We start from the raw sequence: 15,601 nt of genomic DNA on the forward strand, positions 1-15,601 counted from the left end.
CTTCTAGGGTCTGAAACATCTTGGCCCCAAGCTACAGCCCAAGAGCAGCTGCCAGTCTGGGCTACCAGGGAACTGAGTGGGGATGATCTGTCCAGCCAAGATTCACTCCCCCTGTGTGAGGGGCCCCCATAGCCACAGGCCTGTGTCCCCGTATAGGGCCCTAGCAGGGAAAGACTCAGGGGGAGAAGGTAGTCATCTCGAGTGAGACCCGCTGCCACAGCTCCTTGGTCTGTTTGCTGCGCTTGAGGTTCTGTAGGATGTCGTTGAACTGCATCATGCCCATGGGCGTCAGGCAGAAGGCGCTGCGAGCACTGCGGATCGCATTCACAAAGTCGTCGTAGTCGGCAGGAGTCAGGTGAATCAAGCGATGGTGGATGTACTAGAGGAAAATGTGTGCAAGATGAGCCTTAATACAAAGCACTGAATGAGGCCCCGCCTCCCTTACATGCTAGGTGATCTGGTCCATGCCACCCAGGAGGTACTCCACCCTGCTCCATACTTCTGGATTGTCACCTGCATGTACGCCTGCTGGCAGCGCTGCACCAGCTGGTGGAAGGCCGGGGCACGCAGGTGGTTGTGGGCATGAGCAGGGCTCAGCCGCTGCAGCGTCTCCATGACGATCTCCTGCAGCACAAACGGGCTCAGCACCCCCTTGGCTGCCCCCACACAGAACTGGTGCACGTAGTTCACTCCTGGGGGGCAGGGGGGAGGGGCATGAGACGGGGGTGGCCACCTCTGCCCTAGGGACCCAACTTATTTATCTCAGCTCTGGCCTGGCAGACAGCCTCCCTCCTCCCCAGGAGCTGAGGTAACCCTCCGCCCCCCGCGCACGCACACATACCCGACCAAGGCCTCAACTCTGAGCAAGAGCTAGGAAGGAGGTCTGGGATAGGAAGGTGGGGGGAGCAGGTGGGGGGGACAATGGTCCTGGGGAGGGGAGGTGTTACCCAGCTTTGCTGCCAGCCCCAGCAACCATTTGACATCATCAGTGTAGGGGGGGGAGCGGGAGAAGTTGTTGGGGTGATCGTTGTGTGCCCGGCGACCCAGCATCTCCAGTGCCAGCATTCCTGGAAGATAAGGGGGCGCACATGGTGGGGTGCATCCTTTTTACCCTCTACCCCAGCCTGGTACCTGACCCCACAATGAACAGATTAAGAGTTCGTGGAGGGAGTGCCCTGAAGAGCCTCTGGCACAACTGCAGGTGGGAACACAGAAAGGGACCTCCTCTCACCAACACGGTAGGCAGCGTGCAGGTGATGCAGGCTGTGCGGATTGACAGGCTGGCTGTGCGTCTCTTCCTCGGGTGGTGGAAAACCCCCGCTCACCAAGGGGCTGGGCTGTGTGGTCAGGGCAGGCAGTGAGGCACCCTGGATGGCTGGAAATGTGGATGCTGGATGGACACTGCTCACTGAGGGTGAGATGGAAACCACATGAGGAACTCAGAACCCAAGGAAGGGCAGAGAAGATTCCCTCCCCATCTCCCCTGCCCAGTGTACCGCCCCCTCCATTCACCTGCTCCCTGTCCCCACAACTCACAGGCCACACTGGTGGTCAGCGGGAGCCCTGGTTCTGTGTGGTAGGGATGTACTGTGATGGGTGCCATGGAAGGGACGGGGAAAGACACAGCAGTGGCAGCAAGTGAGGGAGGAGTCACCGAGTAAGGATACTGAGCCCCCAGGAATGCAGGATGCACACCCTAGAGGCAGGGGGAAGAGGGGAAGGAAGAAACCAAGTTATATGAGAATGCAGCTCTCCTTTGCTCCACAAATGGGCATGCCTCTGTTTCTTATATTAGTTGGGCTGGGTCCCCCAGACTCCCCCACCTCATCAAGACTCGTAGCCCTATTATTCCCCGAGTACCCCACTCCAACCCCCCATGAATTCCCAATATTCTCCCCCATGCCCCACCCCCCAGAACACTGGTCTCACCTGTGGGTATGCAGAGCTGGGCACGGGGAAGACAGCAGGCCGGGGCATGTGAGGCATGGGGTGGGCGGGGTGAGCTGGGTGGGTGAGGTACTGAGGGCTGCAGGGCAGGTGGGGCTGTAGAGCAGTGTAGGGGTGCAGGCCAGGGGAGTGACCATGCCCCAGTCCTGGACCCGGATATAAACTGGACCCCACTGAGATGACTGGCACCACTGTGGCTGCCGCTGTCACTGCTGCTGCCGCCACGGTAACTGGCTCAGTCCCTGGGCCCCCTCTGCCCTCAGGCAGCCCCCGCCCAGCCTCCCCAGCTGCTCTGATCCCACTGGCACTACAGCTTGTAGCCCCTTCACGAGCTGTGGATGAGCCACCTGCTGTTTGCTCATATAGCCAGAACCACTGGTGAGCAACCTCAAACAACACTTCGGGGTACACGCCCCCACCCTTAGCCGCCTCTTCCACTGCCATGCAGGCCTTCTCCAACATCAGGTTATCCTGAAAGGGAGGGGCACACAGTGTAAGGGGAAAGGCCTTTACCCCAGGGATGGTGTCAGATGACATTCCAATGTCTCCCTCAGAGCTGGCTAGTTCCCAGGGAGGCATTGGAGGTCAGGGTCAATGCTCAGAGTCAGTGTCAGCAGTGAGGGCTCCACACAGACACTGAACAAATACTTACTGATGAAAAGACTCAGGTTATAGTCCCAGTTCCAAGCTAATTTAACAACCCCCTCCTATCCAAGGCCCATTTCTCTGAGGCCTGCCCTAAGTTTTCTATCCTGGGTGATCATCTTTGTCCCTAAACTATAGGCTTCCATTTCCTTATCTGTAAAATAGGAATAACCCTAACCTTACAGTTATAAGGTAAAGGAAATTAGGATGTGAAAGCACATTAAGATGTAAAATATCACCATGTGAGGACAAACGACAGTTTGTAAACTCTAGGAAATGGAGATTAAGAGCTGGGCCCTCAGCTTTCCCCATCTTCAGCCTCCCTGCCCAGATGCCCGAGACCAGATCCCCAGATTGCCTGTAGAAATACCTGCTCCTTGCACTGCACCAAAGCCCGCTGGATCTCATTGGGGTTCAATGCATGGGCATGAGGCAGGCAGCTCAGGGCCAGCTCCGCCGCTGCCCTCACCATATTGGAGTCTCGTGCTCGTGATGCCCTGTCAGCCAGGGATGCAACCTCAGGGGGTGTCAGGTGCCCATCCCAGCATTCTACCAGTATGGTCAGGGCTGCACTGCCGATCTCCATTGCCTGGCCTTCAGGGAAAGGAGAGATGAGCAAAGTGGGGTTAGCGTGGGCACCACTGGGGCATGAGAATGATGTCTATCAGAACAGTAATTCTAGAAAGATAAGGTTCTTATCTCTACCAATTAATCCCCCTCCTGTACCCAAATCAGGACCAGGATTTACCTGTAATCCAGGAAACGTGGGAAGAATAGGTACGTGAGAGCCAGTTGGGAGAAACAAAGTTGTGCAGGCCAAGGGCATAAAGCCCAATCTCGAAGGCGCAAAGGTGTAGGTTGCGGTGAGGACCCTGGTGGCCCCCTGAGGAAGATGGATGTGTGAAAATGGAAGTGCTGCTGTTGCCCCCTGCCTTGATCAGCACCGTCTTCGCCAGCTCGAAGTAGAAGTGTGCAGCTGCCTCTGACGGCTGATTGGGTACATGAGGGGCATGACTCTCGGGGCGGCGACCCTTGTACCTGAAGGGGCAACGGGGTAGGGACGGGAGTTGGGGCTTCTTTGAAATGGGTGTCCACGTAGGCTGGGAAGGACCAGGGTAAGTGAGGATGTTGGGGGACAATGGTTGGATTACACCAGGGATATGGCTCTGAGGGTGGACCAGATCAGGCGAGATGGGTATTTCTTTCCACTGACCTGCCAACTTCAACTGTCTTTGCCCGGGCACCTCCACTGGCACTGGCCCGGCGACTTCCACTTGAGGATGAGGAGCCCAGGGAGTCGGAAGAAGAGCTGCTAATGCTGTCACTGTCTTGTCCTCGACCCCAAGAGGTGGGAGCCCAGCCCCCTCGAAGTGGCCTCCGGCTTAGGGTGGGGGAGCTATCTGATGTTGTTTCAGGGGCACTGCTGTCAATGCTGGCCATGCCTAAACTCCCAAGACAAGTCAGTCTCAGGAGTCAGACTCCAGCCTTCAGGGATACCTACCCTCCACGCCATCCCACAGGCTGCCCTACCTGTGTGCTTCTTCTTAGGCCGCCCTGGGGAGCCCCATCCTCGTCCATTATATCCTCCACGACTGCCAAGTGCCAGGCGGCTGGGAACCTTCCCCTCTGGCCTTGGGGTCAAAGCCACCTCAGATGGGAGACCCTCACAGGGGGAATGTGGGGAACTCTCTAGGTGGGGAAAATAGGACATTGGGATGAGCCCAAGAAAGGTGACCCCAACGTGATTCCATACCATTCATCCCCCCTGCCCAGTGCCCCCACCTCACCAGGCACATTCTTCTCTGTGAAGCCCTCAGTGGGGCCTGGCCCAGCCCCGGCCACACTCCCTGGCTGGGCAGGCCCTGCAGAGCCTGAGGTCAGTGGTGGCAGAGCCCCTGGGGCAGATGGGCCCCCGTGCTTTGAAGGAGACCTCTGACTAGCTGTGGCTGGACGGCTAGATGAGTAGAAAGAACTCAGTGTCTGTGGCTTATGCGTCTGGCTTTCTCGGTCCAATAGTTTGTCTAAGATCTGGAAGACAGAAAAGCAGTGACCGCCAGAGAAGCAGTGATAGGTTGCCCTTTATTTCCTGACTTCTGTTACCTTCCTTTCTCCTTGAAATAGCCAACTGCTACCTCCTCAGGAAGGGTTCCCCAGTTAAAACTGCAGGATAACTTCCTGTTCACATATCCTGGTATCCATTATAACGCCACAGGGCTGAACACACTGATATTAAATAAATGCTGAAGTAAATTAATGAATGCCCTCTGCTCTTCTTCCACTCCATGCCCAAGCACTCCTATGAGAACCACTGGTGCCTCTTGTTTATGAGATGTCCTCAGGATTCCCTACTTACTGCCTGCGGGCAGAGTAGCACTTTATTCATTGTACTGGAAACCCCTTGAGAAAGGTGGTGAAATTTTCTGTCCCAGTCAAAAGACCAGTATCTGAGTCCCTTACCTTCTTGAGCTTGGCCTGGTCATCCTTGTAAGTGATCATTAGTGCTAATGCCAGGTCACCCTTCTCCCGACGTGTGCCTTCACATAGGAGGGGATGTTCTGCTTCACTCACTGTTGTCTTCATGCCTGTGAGAAGGAGGGCTTCATGGGGCTTGAGAGCAGATGTACAGCAAAGGCAAATGGGCCAGGGTCCCTAGCCACCAGCATGTGAGGGAAGGGGTTCCCAGTCCAACCCACATCACCTAGAGCATTCTATAAGTACCTATTATATCCAGCCTAACCTCTGGTCTGCTTTTCAAGATGTTTATAACCTGGCCCCCTCTAGCTACCCAGCATGCACCTATCACTTCAGGGAAGCTGCTCTCCTCACTCTCATGAAGACTTGATTGCATTATGTCTTTATTCATGGTATTCCCCCATCTAGAACCTACAGATCTTTTGGCCCACATTCCATATTCTAGCACGTCCCCAAGGCCTTTCCCTAGATTTTTGTTTGCTGCCCTTCTAACACCTGACACCATACCACACATTTTTGCCTTAGATTACTGTCTTACAGGCCCCTAGTTGGCTCACACATGTCACCCTAAATTTCCTATTACCATAGAGCCCTTAGCAATAAGGCCCAGATCTCATGCCCATCAAGGCCTGGGCCAGCCTGAGCTCATGGATATGCTCAAGTCACTGACAGACTCACCCAAGGCAGCAACTGCTGCTTCAAATCCCAGCTCCTCATCCCCAGGCATCTCATTGTTCCAGTTGCGACTTGGGGGCCGGGAACCTGTGGGAGAAACTACTGGATGAAAGATGTGGTTATCCTAGCTTTGGGGGAAAAAAAAGAAGAAGAAGAAAGTTGGGGTAAGTCAGGTAGACAGAAGTATCACAGGAAAGAATGGAAGGGAACCCAAGATGCTCATCATAGACCTGTACCCAGCTGCTTGACAGTCCTAAAGGTGACTCAGAACCTTGGGGCTCTTGGTTTTTCCTTAGAGAAAGCTACCCCTACCCTAGCTCCCCATTTACTATAAGGTCAGACACCTTACCTGGAGCACAGAGAACGTCAAAGATGAAACTGGCCAACATGAGGGGCAACACAGGCCGATAGTCACAGAGGGTCCCCTCCCGAAGCTCCTCTGCCCGGCACCGCATGGTACTCATCTCACTCGGGCCTAGAGGGATCTTCTTGAGCAGGGCAGCCACCTCAGACTCCTGATATGCCAGCTTCACCTAAGGGCATGGGAAGGAGCTCAAACTTCCAGTACCTCAATGGAGTTCAAGGTGCAAGGATCTAGAGAGATTGAGGTAAAAGGCTCAGATAGGACCTCTGACCTCCAAGGCCTTGGTAGAAGCTGGGGGCCGCTGTAGCTCCAAGGCAAACATGCCGACTTGGAAGGCCAGGTTGTGGTGCTCTGGGCGCTCACTTAGCACTGTCAACAGGAAGGCTGCCTTGGTCAGGGTGTTGGTAGCCACCCAGGTCTGACGGCTCGTGGATACCTTGTTCTTCTTGCCCTAGAGAGGGAGACACAGGAGACAGGCAGATGAGTCTGACTCACCTGGGTGTCTGCCTCAGAAGGAGGCTCTCACTTGGGGTGGGACATGGGAGCAGGCCAGGGGTAAGGGTGTGTCAGGAAGGTAGAGGAAGGGGGTCTCTCACCTTGGCAGGGGGCGGCTCTACCTTGAGGTCAGGAGGGTTGGCTAGCAGGTCCTGGGCAAGCTCCACAGTGAGGCGGGAGGCCTCATTGCTATAGCCATGTGCATGCAAGGCCTCAGCACAGGCAAATAATACCTGGAGAGAGGACATGGGACCAAACAGATTGAAGCCCCAACTTCCAGGGGCAGGACATCATGCTCAGTCATGTAGCAACATTCCTTGAACACTTAGTATATGCTGGGCCCTATGCTGGTCCTGGGTATACCACAAGAGCTCAGTTTGGTTAGAGAGACAGCACAAAAGTGACTGATGCCAGCTACTACTAGAAAGGTCAAGAGGGGAGCAGGAGGGAGGACACCTCACTGGGTCTCGGGGCAGAGGAACAGTATGAGGGAAGAATTCCTAGAGGAAGTGATCTTTATGATCTCTGAGACCTGAAGAAGGATAGGAGCTACCCAGGCAAGATGGGAGAAGAGCATTCCAGCAGAGAAGCCGATCTGCACAAAAGCATGAATGCAAGAGGGAGCATGGAAGGCTACAGGCATGATCCAGCTGACTGAAGTGTAAGGGACAGAGTAGCCAGATGAGCAGGCAAAGTTCAGATCAAATGGAACCGCACAAGTCATGCCAACGACCTTCATTTTTAGCCTAAGGGTAATGGGAAACCACTGAAGGGTTTTAACAGCAGCACGACACAATCAGACATTCCAGAAACATCATGTGGAAGCAGCGAAGAGAATGGACTGCAGGCAGGGAGGCCAGTTAGGAGCCTGCTACAGGATTCTAGCAGTCCTGCTAACAGTCCTGACACTCCCAACTACAGCTAGATGGTCACCTCCACCTGTGGCTAAGGAGCACCCAGCCCTCCCTCCCTCAGTCTCCCCAGAGTCCCCTCACCTCCATGCGGCTCTCCTGTTCCAGTGGCTTCAGCCCAGCAAACAGGTCGTGCTCCTCCCCAGCCCCGCCCTCTGCCTTCTCCTCCTCGCCTCCAGCCCCATCCTGGGCATTCATATAATATGCCTGGTAGTCATCATCTTCCTCTCCAACTGCAGGGGCTGCCTCTTTGGTTTTGAGAAGCCCGTTGCCACTGTCATCTGTGGAAGGGAGGTCGTCCCGGGTACAGACCTCCCCAGGCAGTAGGCCGGGGGAGCCAGCAGAGGCTGTGGGAGGCTCAGGCCCTTCTGAGAAGTACACACCCCCATCTTCTTCATAAGCATCTGGGGGCTCAGGAAGGAAAGTGGAAGCGCCTCGGGAGCCACCAGGTGGAGGACAGGGGGGAGGGCTCTCAGGGAATCCACCAAAGGTGCTGGCTTCTGCACCCAGGGCCAGGCTGCTGTCATCCAGGCTCATCTCTGCCAGATCCGGCTCCAGGGAGCTGTCCTCACTGCTCAGCCGCCGCTTGCTCCCGCTGCCTGCTGAGCCCTTGCTCCCACTGCCAGCCCCACCCAGTGCCTTGGCTTTGCCCCCACTTGGACCCATCTTATGCAGAGCCTTATCTCCCCCTTCAGCTGAGAGGCGGCGGGGACCCCGCTGCGATGAGGGGACCCCCTCACCCAATCCCTTGCGCTTGGCACCAGGCTCTTTGGGCCGCACAGCTGGTTCAGCAGGAAGAGGTCGGGGCCGGTCCCGGGATTCCTCCAGGCCCCCAGAGCGGGAGGCAGCTGGCCTAGAGGGCAGGGCCCGGGCCCAGCACATTGCCAACTTCCGGTCAGTGCCGCTGTAGGTGACACCAGGAAGTGGGTAAGCCTCTTCCCAGTTAAAGTAGCAGGCCTCCACTGCTGGCCGGAAACCAGGGAAGAGTCGATCCAGGGTCTTCTTATGTTGTCCTCGCTTTACATTCTCAATCACCTTCAGCTGCCACTGACGCAGCTGCGTGCACAGCTCCCGGCGGCTGTGGGAACAAAGGGCAGGAGGCTGCTGGGGAGGCTACAGTCTGCACTGGGAAGGGAAAGGAGGGGATGGGGTAGGTGTATACCCTGAAGATGGGCATGGGGAAAGGACACAGGGAGATATTTCTTGAGCTAGCCCACAGACATCACTGCAACACTTGGGAATTTTGGAAAGTTGATGCTACTTAGGGGAGGGAAGAAATAAAGCCTTTCAGGAAAAGGACTCAGAAATCTTTGGTAACACTAGTGCTCAGCATCCGCCATCTCCCTAGATCTAGAACAACGGCATGTCCCTGTACACAGAGATGAAGGCTCAGTATGTCCTCAGCTGGCCCAGGCTCGGTGCTGTGGTAAGCCTTGGAGGAGACTCACCGCTGGGGGCTGAGTGCAGGGTCCAGCACGGCGAGCCTCCATAGTGTTACCATCTCGTCACACATGCTCGCACAGGCATGGGCTGCCACCTCTGACTGACCATTGCTGCGGCCGGTGTGCCCGCTGGCACTGCTGTGTGAAGCTGAGGTGCGCACGCTGTACCACCAACCTGTTATCTAGAGCCAAAAGGAACATGAGATGCACCTGAGAGCTCGGAAAGACAGAGGAGCCCTCCCTGGTGTCCCTTCCAGAAAGAGAAGCATGAAGTGGAGGGAGGGAGAGAATGAGCCCCACTCTGAGGGACTACCTGTTCGTAGGTGAGGCACTGGTCAGTGAGGATTTCCAACAAGGGGGCAGCATTGCTGTCCCTCCTCTTGAACATCTCCCGCACAATGCTAAGCAGGTTCCAGACACCCTCTGGCTCCCGGCCCCTCAGAGGGCGCAGCAGACACGCCCATTCGGCAGCTGCCGGAGGCTCCGTGGAAGACAGATACATGGAGTTCACGTCACTGGAAGTAGTAGAGCAGAAAGTGATGACTCTAAGATGGAGCTGAATGAAGCAGGTGAAAATGCAATAGGCCTGTGACCCAAAAGGGATTCTAACCCCAAAATACAGAGCATAGAGAAAAGGACATCACTAACAAAAATTCTTAATCTTGCCAGGTGCGGTGGCTCATGTCTGTAATTTTAACACTCTGGGAGGCTGAGGCAGGAAGATTGCTCAAGGCCAGGAGTTTGAGACAAGCCTGAGCAAAAACAAGACCCTGTCTCTACAAAAAACAGAAAAATTAGCCAGGCATGGTGGCACCTGCCTGTAGTCTCAGCTACTCAGGAGGCTAAGGCAGGAGGATCACTTGAGCCCAGGAGTTTGAGGTTGCAGTGAGCTATGATGACACCACTGCACTCTAGCAGGGTGACAGAGCGATACTCTGTCTCTAAAAAAAGAAAAAAAATTCTTAATCTTTCTCTGCCTCAATTTCCTGATCTGTCAAAGGAAAAAAAAAATTCTTGCTCTAACTGGATAAGAACAGACCACTCTGAGCCTATACAAGGTCATCATCTATTGATTGATTAGTGACATCTTCTGTATGCCAGGCACTGTGCCAGTGCAGGGAGTAAAAGGTGGGGGTCACAGGCATTAACAGAACTGTGGATCGAGCAACAGCCTGAGGGATGTTCCCCCTACACAGCAGATGCAAGTAGACAGAGATCCGATTACCTGAAGACCACAGGGGAGGGGCCACAGAACTTGTGCAGTGTCTTCTTAATGTTGTCAGTGAGCGTAGATTCATCCAAATACCAAGTACTCTGGTCCGATGCCGAGGGTCCTGCTGTGGGGTCTGGGGATGACAGCCAATCAGTCACCTAGAGAAGGGGCCTGGATTCCCCTGACAGCAGCGCTGTGTGCTACCAGCTCCTTCCTCCTGCTGCCCATCTTTCTCAGCACACTCACCCGGGGCTCCACACACCGTATTGATGGCTGTCGACTGGGAGGAGAGGAGTTCATCCAGGAGACGCTGGGCTGTGGGGAGGATCTAAGGGGAAAGGACAAAGGCAGAGAGAACAAGGCATAGGTGAACCCACGGCGGCCTGGGGCTAACAGCAGTCTGATGTGCCCTGGAGCTAGTCGTAGGGAGGGCATGCCAACCTTGCTCACCTGCTGAGGGAGCTCACTGATGAGGTACTGAGCAAACTTCTGCAGCTGGTCCCTTTGTAGCCGAGACAGGGACTCTGAGACTGGCGCTCGCAGGCAGACTGCAGAAGCCTGAAGGGGACAGAGAGAGAGAGAGAATAATCTGAGAAAAGGCTTGCTGGAGCTGGAGCTGGAGCTGGGGACGGAGAGGCAGAGTAGGGGAGGCGAGGGGGCTCACATTGTGGCCAGCATGCAGCAGACAAGGGGGGATGGAGCACAGGATAGGGCCAGGATAAATTGGGAGGGCCTCACGTTGTGGATGCGGAAGAGACAGAGTGCCACGACGTGGGTGCACCATTTGGCCCCAGCCCCACAGGTACAGCTGCAGGAAGTGACCCGGCAGCGGTCAAACATCACAGCCACGTTGTAGGCCCCTTTGGGAGGGACCATCTGGGGTGGCACCACTGTAGCACTCAGGTGGAACCCTGGGGAGAAATGTGGGCATGGTCAAGGAGAGTAGCCAAGACCTAGGTCTCTGCCCTTGACCCTAGCCCTGCAGTTATTCAGACAATGTGTTCCAGCTTTTGCAGTGCATCCTGAATTCAAAACACAGGGGATGGGATGAGCAGGGGTTGCCACACGGCATGAAGGGACCCTCACCTATCTGCAGTGGGTCCTTCACAGCCCTCATGCGGAATAGCTGGTCCCCTCGCTGGAACTCATCTGCACTGCCATTGGCCAGGCATGAATACAGCCTGGGGGGTGAAGAAGAGGACATAACCCCAAGTCAGCAAATAACATTCAGCAGACCCTGTCAGAGACCATAATGTCTCAGCACTTTTGTGCCAGCGTCACTCCTTCTTGGGGAAAATCCCAAGCACTCTCTCCTCCCTTGTCTCCCTCTCACCACAGCCCACATACATCTCCTTTGTTCTGCGGGAAGCCCAGCAGACAGTGGAATAGCAGTACCCCCCTTCCCACCACCAGTCCTTAGCCTCACCTAATGTCTTCTTCATTCTCAGGGAAGCTCCAAAATGCAATTCTGAGCTGTAGCTGCTCAGGCACTGGGGGGTAAACTTTCTCCACCACTTCAAATGGGATGTGGAATGCCACCTGCTTTGCTGATAGCTCCACCAATGGGATCACCAGTCCATCTTTGGAAACAAAGGTTGGGGTCAGCAAACAGAAGGGGAAATGAAAAGGGCCATGAGTAAGTGGCACCCATGCCAGTGCCACATCCTCGGGCCCCACCTTCACTATGAAAGAAAGAGGAGACCTAGATGAAAATCCTAGGGATCATCCTGTCAGGATACACCACCCTTAAGATTCCATCTGGGGGAAGGGAGCTGGACAATCCCCAGCCCACAGCCTGCTCCCTAAGGTCTAGAACGGAAGATACCAGGGATATCCCAGAAAACTTCTGGCCAGACAGGTGAGTTCCAGGACCCTAGGAAATAACCCTGTTCACTTGGCTCAGCATTGAATTTCCCACATACCACAAACACTTTAGATTCTTATTACATTGTTGATGTCTCTCCTCTGCCATTCTCATCTCTGATTGCTTTTTCACTATCCCTTTCTCTCTACATGACTCTAGGGCCCATCTAAGGAGAAAAAACAGGCCACTGCCCAGAGAGTTTAAAAGGAACCCCAAGAAGCAAGAGGGGCTGCACTGCCTTTGGGACACCTAGCTGCTGACTTCCTACCCTGGAAGCCCCTCCTGGGGAGACAGTTATCCCAGGGACCTGGCTGCTGCTGCTCCTGGAATCACCTAGAGTAGGATGGAGTTACCAATCAAGAAGGCTTTCCACACTGTTTTAATCAAAAAGCAGTGATAACACAACAGACTGCACATCTCACCAAATTGCCAGTCAGATTAGAAGACCGATCAGAACATCATAGAATTGAAAAAAACCTTAAAAAAAAAAGTTAACTCTTCTATTTTACAAGAGAGCAATTGAAGGTAGCAGGGGGTGGGGGATATGGCATGCTTTCCCAGATTTTAACCTGTCTAGGAAAATACCAACATGTGGAAAATCTTCACCATTATGACTCCAGTTACGTCCCCCAAAGTAAGGGCGCTCTAGTCCCCAAGGCTACCCACGCGTACAAATATGAAAGAAGTGGGCAGGCCACAGAAGATGCAAAGTGAAATCACCTATGACCTGTGTGTGTGTAACCACTCCTAACAGTCCTAAAAAGTGACACATGTAAATTTATTTCTGTTCCAAAGGGGCACCAGAAATCTCTGCAGCACAGTTTGGAATGGCCTGAGTAGAATCATGCAAATTAAACCGAAGAAAGCCAACTTCCACTGAGGCCCAGGACAAAAACTGTGCCATGAGGAAAGAATGGAAAGGATGTGCTGAGTGCTGAGCCTGTGGAGCTTCTCTTACAATCACTCTCCCCTCCATCTCCTCTAATAAAAACAAAATTTTTCACAGCACTTATCAGTTAATTCAATGAAAGACTCAAGGATAAAAGAAACTCAGGAAAAATGTTTCATGAGAGCCTACAGACAATTACCCACAGGCTTCCCCAGGCCCCAGAAATGGAAATCTAAGGCTCCAATCCAGTGGTCCCAGCTGTGGCTTCTGACAGATGAATGGTATGGCCAGGAGCAAAGCCTCTAATGTATGAACTATGGAATCTCCTCTCTCAGACCAGTTCACCTCCACTTTCCTCTGGGTGGGATCCCTTTTTGGTGCATCTGGGATCAGAGATTATTACCCTGAAGCAAGAAGCTCCCAATGCACTTTGCACCTCAGGTGGTCACTTCTTCACAATCTGGCCCCTACACACATTCTTTTCTGTCTGCTTTCTGGTTTGCCTTGGGCTGAACTCAGTTAGGTATTCCCAAGTCAGACAGGGGCTTCTTCTCCCTTACCTCATCTCTAAGGCAAAAGAACGACAAAAGATCTTTCTGTCCTACACAGAATTTCCCTGCCATAACACGCGCGCGCGCGCGCGCGCGCACACACACACACAGACACAGGTGTGGAGAAGCCAGGCCACCCAAGGAAGGCCCGAAAAGCAAGTCCATTCTAAGCTTGGGACAGCTCCCAGCTGAGGACAGCTCCGCTCCCGGTACCGGACAGCTCCCGAGCAAGGTCCGACCAGGGCCTGCACGCAGCTCCCCTCCTCCCCTCTCTCACCTCGCATTCTGGTACCGCCACTGCCACCTCCGCCACCGCCGCCAGTGGGGGAATTGGGCCCCGCTGACTGTTTGCGCCATCCCCGCCAGTTCTGGCAGAGGCTCTCGGCCTCGGAGATGAAGGAACAGAGTGAATCCTCCTCAAAGCGGTCCGAATCCTCGAATGAGAAGCGCTCTCCGTCCTCCCACTCCGCGAACATCAGCTCCATAGGGCCCGCACCCCCCGGGGCCGGGTCCCCCCCCGCGGATCCGGGGCCTGGGCCGCCGGCCGGGGGCTGAGGGGAGGCCCGGAGCCTGAGGGGCGAGCCGGGGCTGGGGGTGGCCGGGGCGCTCAGGGCGGCCGTGCCGGGCGAGGATCTCAGGCCTGGGAGAGAGACCGGACCGGGCCTCGCCCAACAGCGAGGTGCGAACGGTGATCTTGGCTAGTCTCCGAGACTCAGGGCCGGGACGAAGCGCTCGGCGGCCGGGGCCTCTAGGCGGCTGCGGCGCCGCCTCCCCCATCAGCTGATCTGAACTTCCGGCCGCGCCGGCCACCGCCACTTCCGTCCTCGGGCGCTCAGAAATCAGATCGAGTACGGGCGGAGGAAGGGGACATGTTTGTTTAATTGCTGCATTTTTCAGCTTTTTTTCTCGAGCCCACCCTCAGACATCATAAGGGGAGGCCAACCCCCAACGATATACGAAACGACTACAGATCCCAGCAATAACTCGGCGTCCACAATGTCTCCAAGGCATAAACAGCCGCCATGTATGTTGGGAATTGTAGGCTGTCAAGAGACAGCAAAGGAACTATTGGATAGAGTTGTCGTTCTAACTCCGGGTAGGCCCCGAGGCCGCATCACCTTCTGGGAATTGTAGTCCAGAGCCCTGCACGCCAACGTATCCTTTATAGCTTCGGTCCCTAACCCTCTGACCCTCTAACCCCAACACCCCCCCCCCCCCCCCCCCCCCGTCACCCGCCGCCCTCCCCCGACCGACCCTGTTAGGGACGGGGCCGCAGAGCTCCGCTGTCCGACCCGTGAAAAAATTGTCTTCCATGAAACGTAGGAAGAGGGGTGGAAAGGGGGGCGAGCAATGAGGGAAGCTTCATCTGTGTTTACAGCTGCCCCATCGCTCCCATCACCGCCTGAGCTCCTCTCCCGACCCTGCAGTTCTGGGGAATTCGTGGAAAAATTGTATTCCCTGAAACCGGTCCCTGGTGCCAAATAGGTTGGGGACCGCTGCTTTATAGGGTCTAATTGGGGAAACACCAAGAAAGAAAGCATTTGATTTAAGGAAACAGTTGTACTGTTTGTCAGCACAGCCTTTGAGTCTAAGAATTCTTAACCTTTGTCCAATGGACCCTTTAGGAGTCTGGTGAAGTCCCTGGACCTCCTTCTCAGATTGTTTATAAATGCATACAATAAAACACAAGTATTACAAAGGAAACCAATGATATTGAAATACAATCATCAAATATTAATACAACAAATTGTAGTAGTGCTTCTTTATTTATGTATGAAATGACAAGATCTAGCAGGAAGTGTAAAAACTATCTTCACTTTCAAGCTAGGGCCCGTCTCAGGTGGCTCATGCCTGTAATCCCAGCAATTTGGGAGGCCAAGGACTGAGAATCACTTGAGGCCAGGAGTTAGAGACCATAGTGAAACCCCACCTTCATAAAAAATGAAAAATTAGCTGGGCATAGTGGCATGTGCCTGAAGTCCTAGCTACTGAGGAAGTTGAGGAAGAAAGATCATTTGAGCCCAAGAACTGAAGGCTGCAGTGAGATGAGATCTGGCCACTGCACTGGGCCTGAGTGACAGAGACCCTAGCTCAAGAAAAAAAACCAAATTCTTTTTGGCTGGTCACAGTGGC

General features: G+C 54.4%; 1 protein-coding gene across 1 annotated transcript; it reads right to left on the reverse strand.

Annotated features, from left to right (window-relative positions):
* Nucleotides 1-43: 43 nt before the first annotated feature.
* Nucleotides 44-14,302, reverse strand: ZSWIM8 (zinc finger SWIM-type containing 8). Its single transcript, XM_012760101.3, has 26 exons — nucleotides 13,746-14,302; nucleotides 11,591-11,744; nucleotides 11,251-11,345; nucleotides 10,903-11,075; nucleotides 10,615-10,722; nucleotides 10,411-10,492; nucleotides 10,177-10,297; nucleotides 9,265-9,466; nucleotides 8,958-9,133; nucleotides 7,594-8,587; nucleotides 6,700-6,831; nucleotides 6,375-6,554; nucleotides 6,089-6,272; nucleotides 5,743-5,826; nucleotides 5,050-5,174; nucleotides 4,380-4,620; nucleotides 4,123-4,281; nucleotides 3,806-4,034; nucleotides 3,341-3,630; nucleotides 2,963-3,186; nucleotides 1,930-2,418; nucleotides 1,537-1,696; nucleotides 1,232-1,408; nucleotides 948-1,067; nucleotides 514-692; nucleotides 44-379 (listed from the first exon to the last, which is right to left on the reverse strand). Exons 1-26 carry the CDS (start codon nucleotides 13,951-13,953, stop codon nucleotides 176-178), a joined length of 5,490 nt encoding a protein of 1,829 aa, XP_012615555.1. The 5' UTR covers nucleotides 13,954-14,302; the 3' UTR covers nucleotides 44-175.
* Nucleotides 14,303-15,601: the final 1,299 nt, after the last annotated feature.

The sequence above is a fragment of the Microcebus murinus genome, chromosome 14 (genome assembly GCF_040939455.1).
Source record: "Microcebus murinus isolate Inina chromosome 14, M.murinus_Inina_mat1.0, whole genome shotgun sequence".
NCBI lineage: Eukaryota > Metazoa > Chordata > Mammalia > Primates > Cheirogaleidae > Microcebus > Microcebus murinus.

Bases quoted from the DNA above. Each gene is read 5' to 3' on its own strand.
- ZSWIM8 (XM_012760101.3), bottom strand. From the start codon at position 13,953: ATGGAGCTGATGTTCGCGGAGTGGGAGGACGGAGAGCGCTTCTCATTC. The intron at 11,745-13,745 runs GTGAGAGAGGGG...TTGTTTCCAAAG, and splicing joins TGGCGGTACCAGAATGCGAG to ATGGACTGGTGATCCCATTG. The intron at 11,076-11,250 runs GTGAGGGTCCCT...ATTTCTCCCCAG, and splicing joins GAAGGACCCACTGCAGATAG to GGTTCCACCTGAGTGCTACA.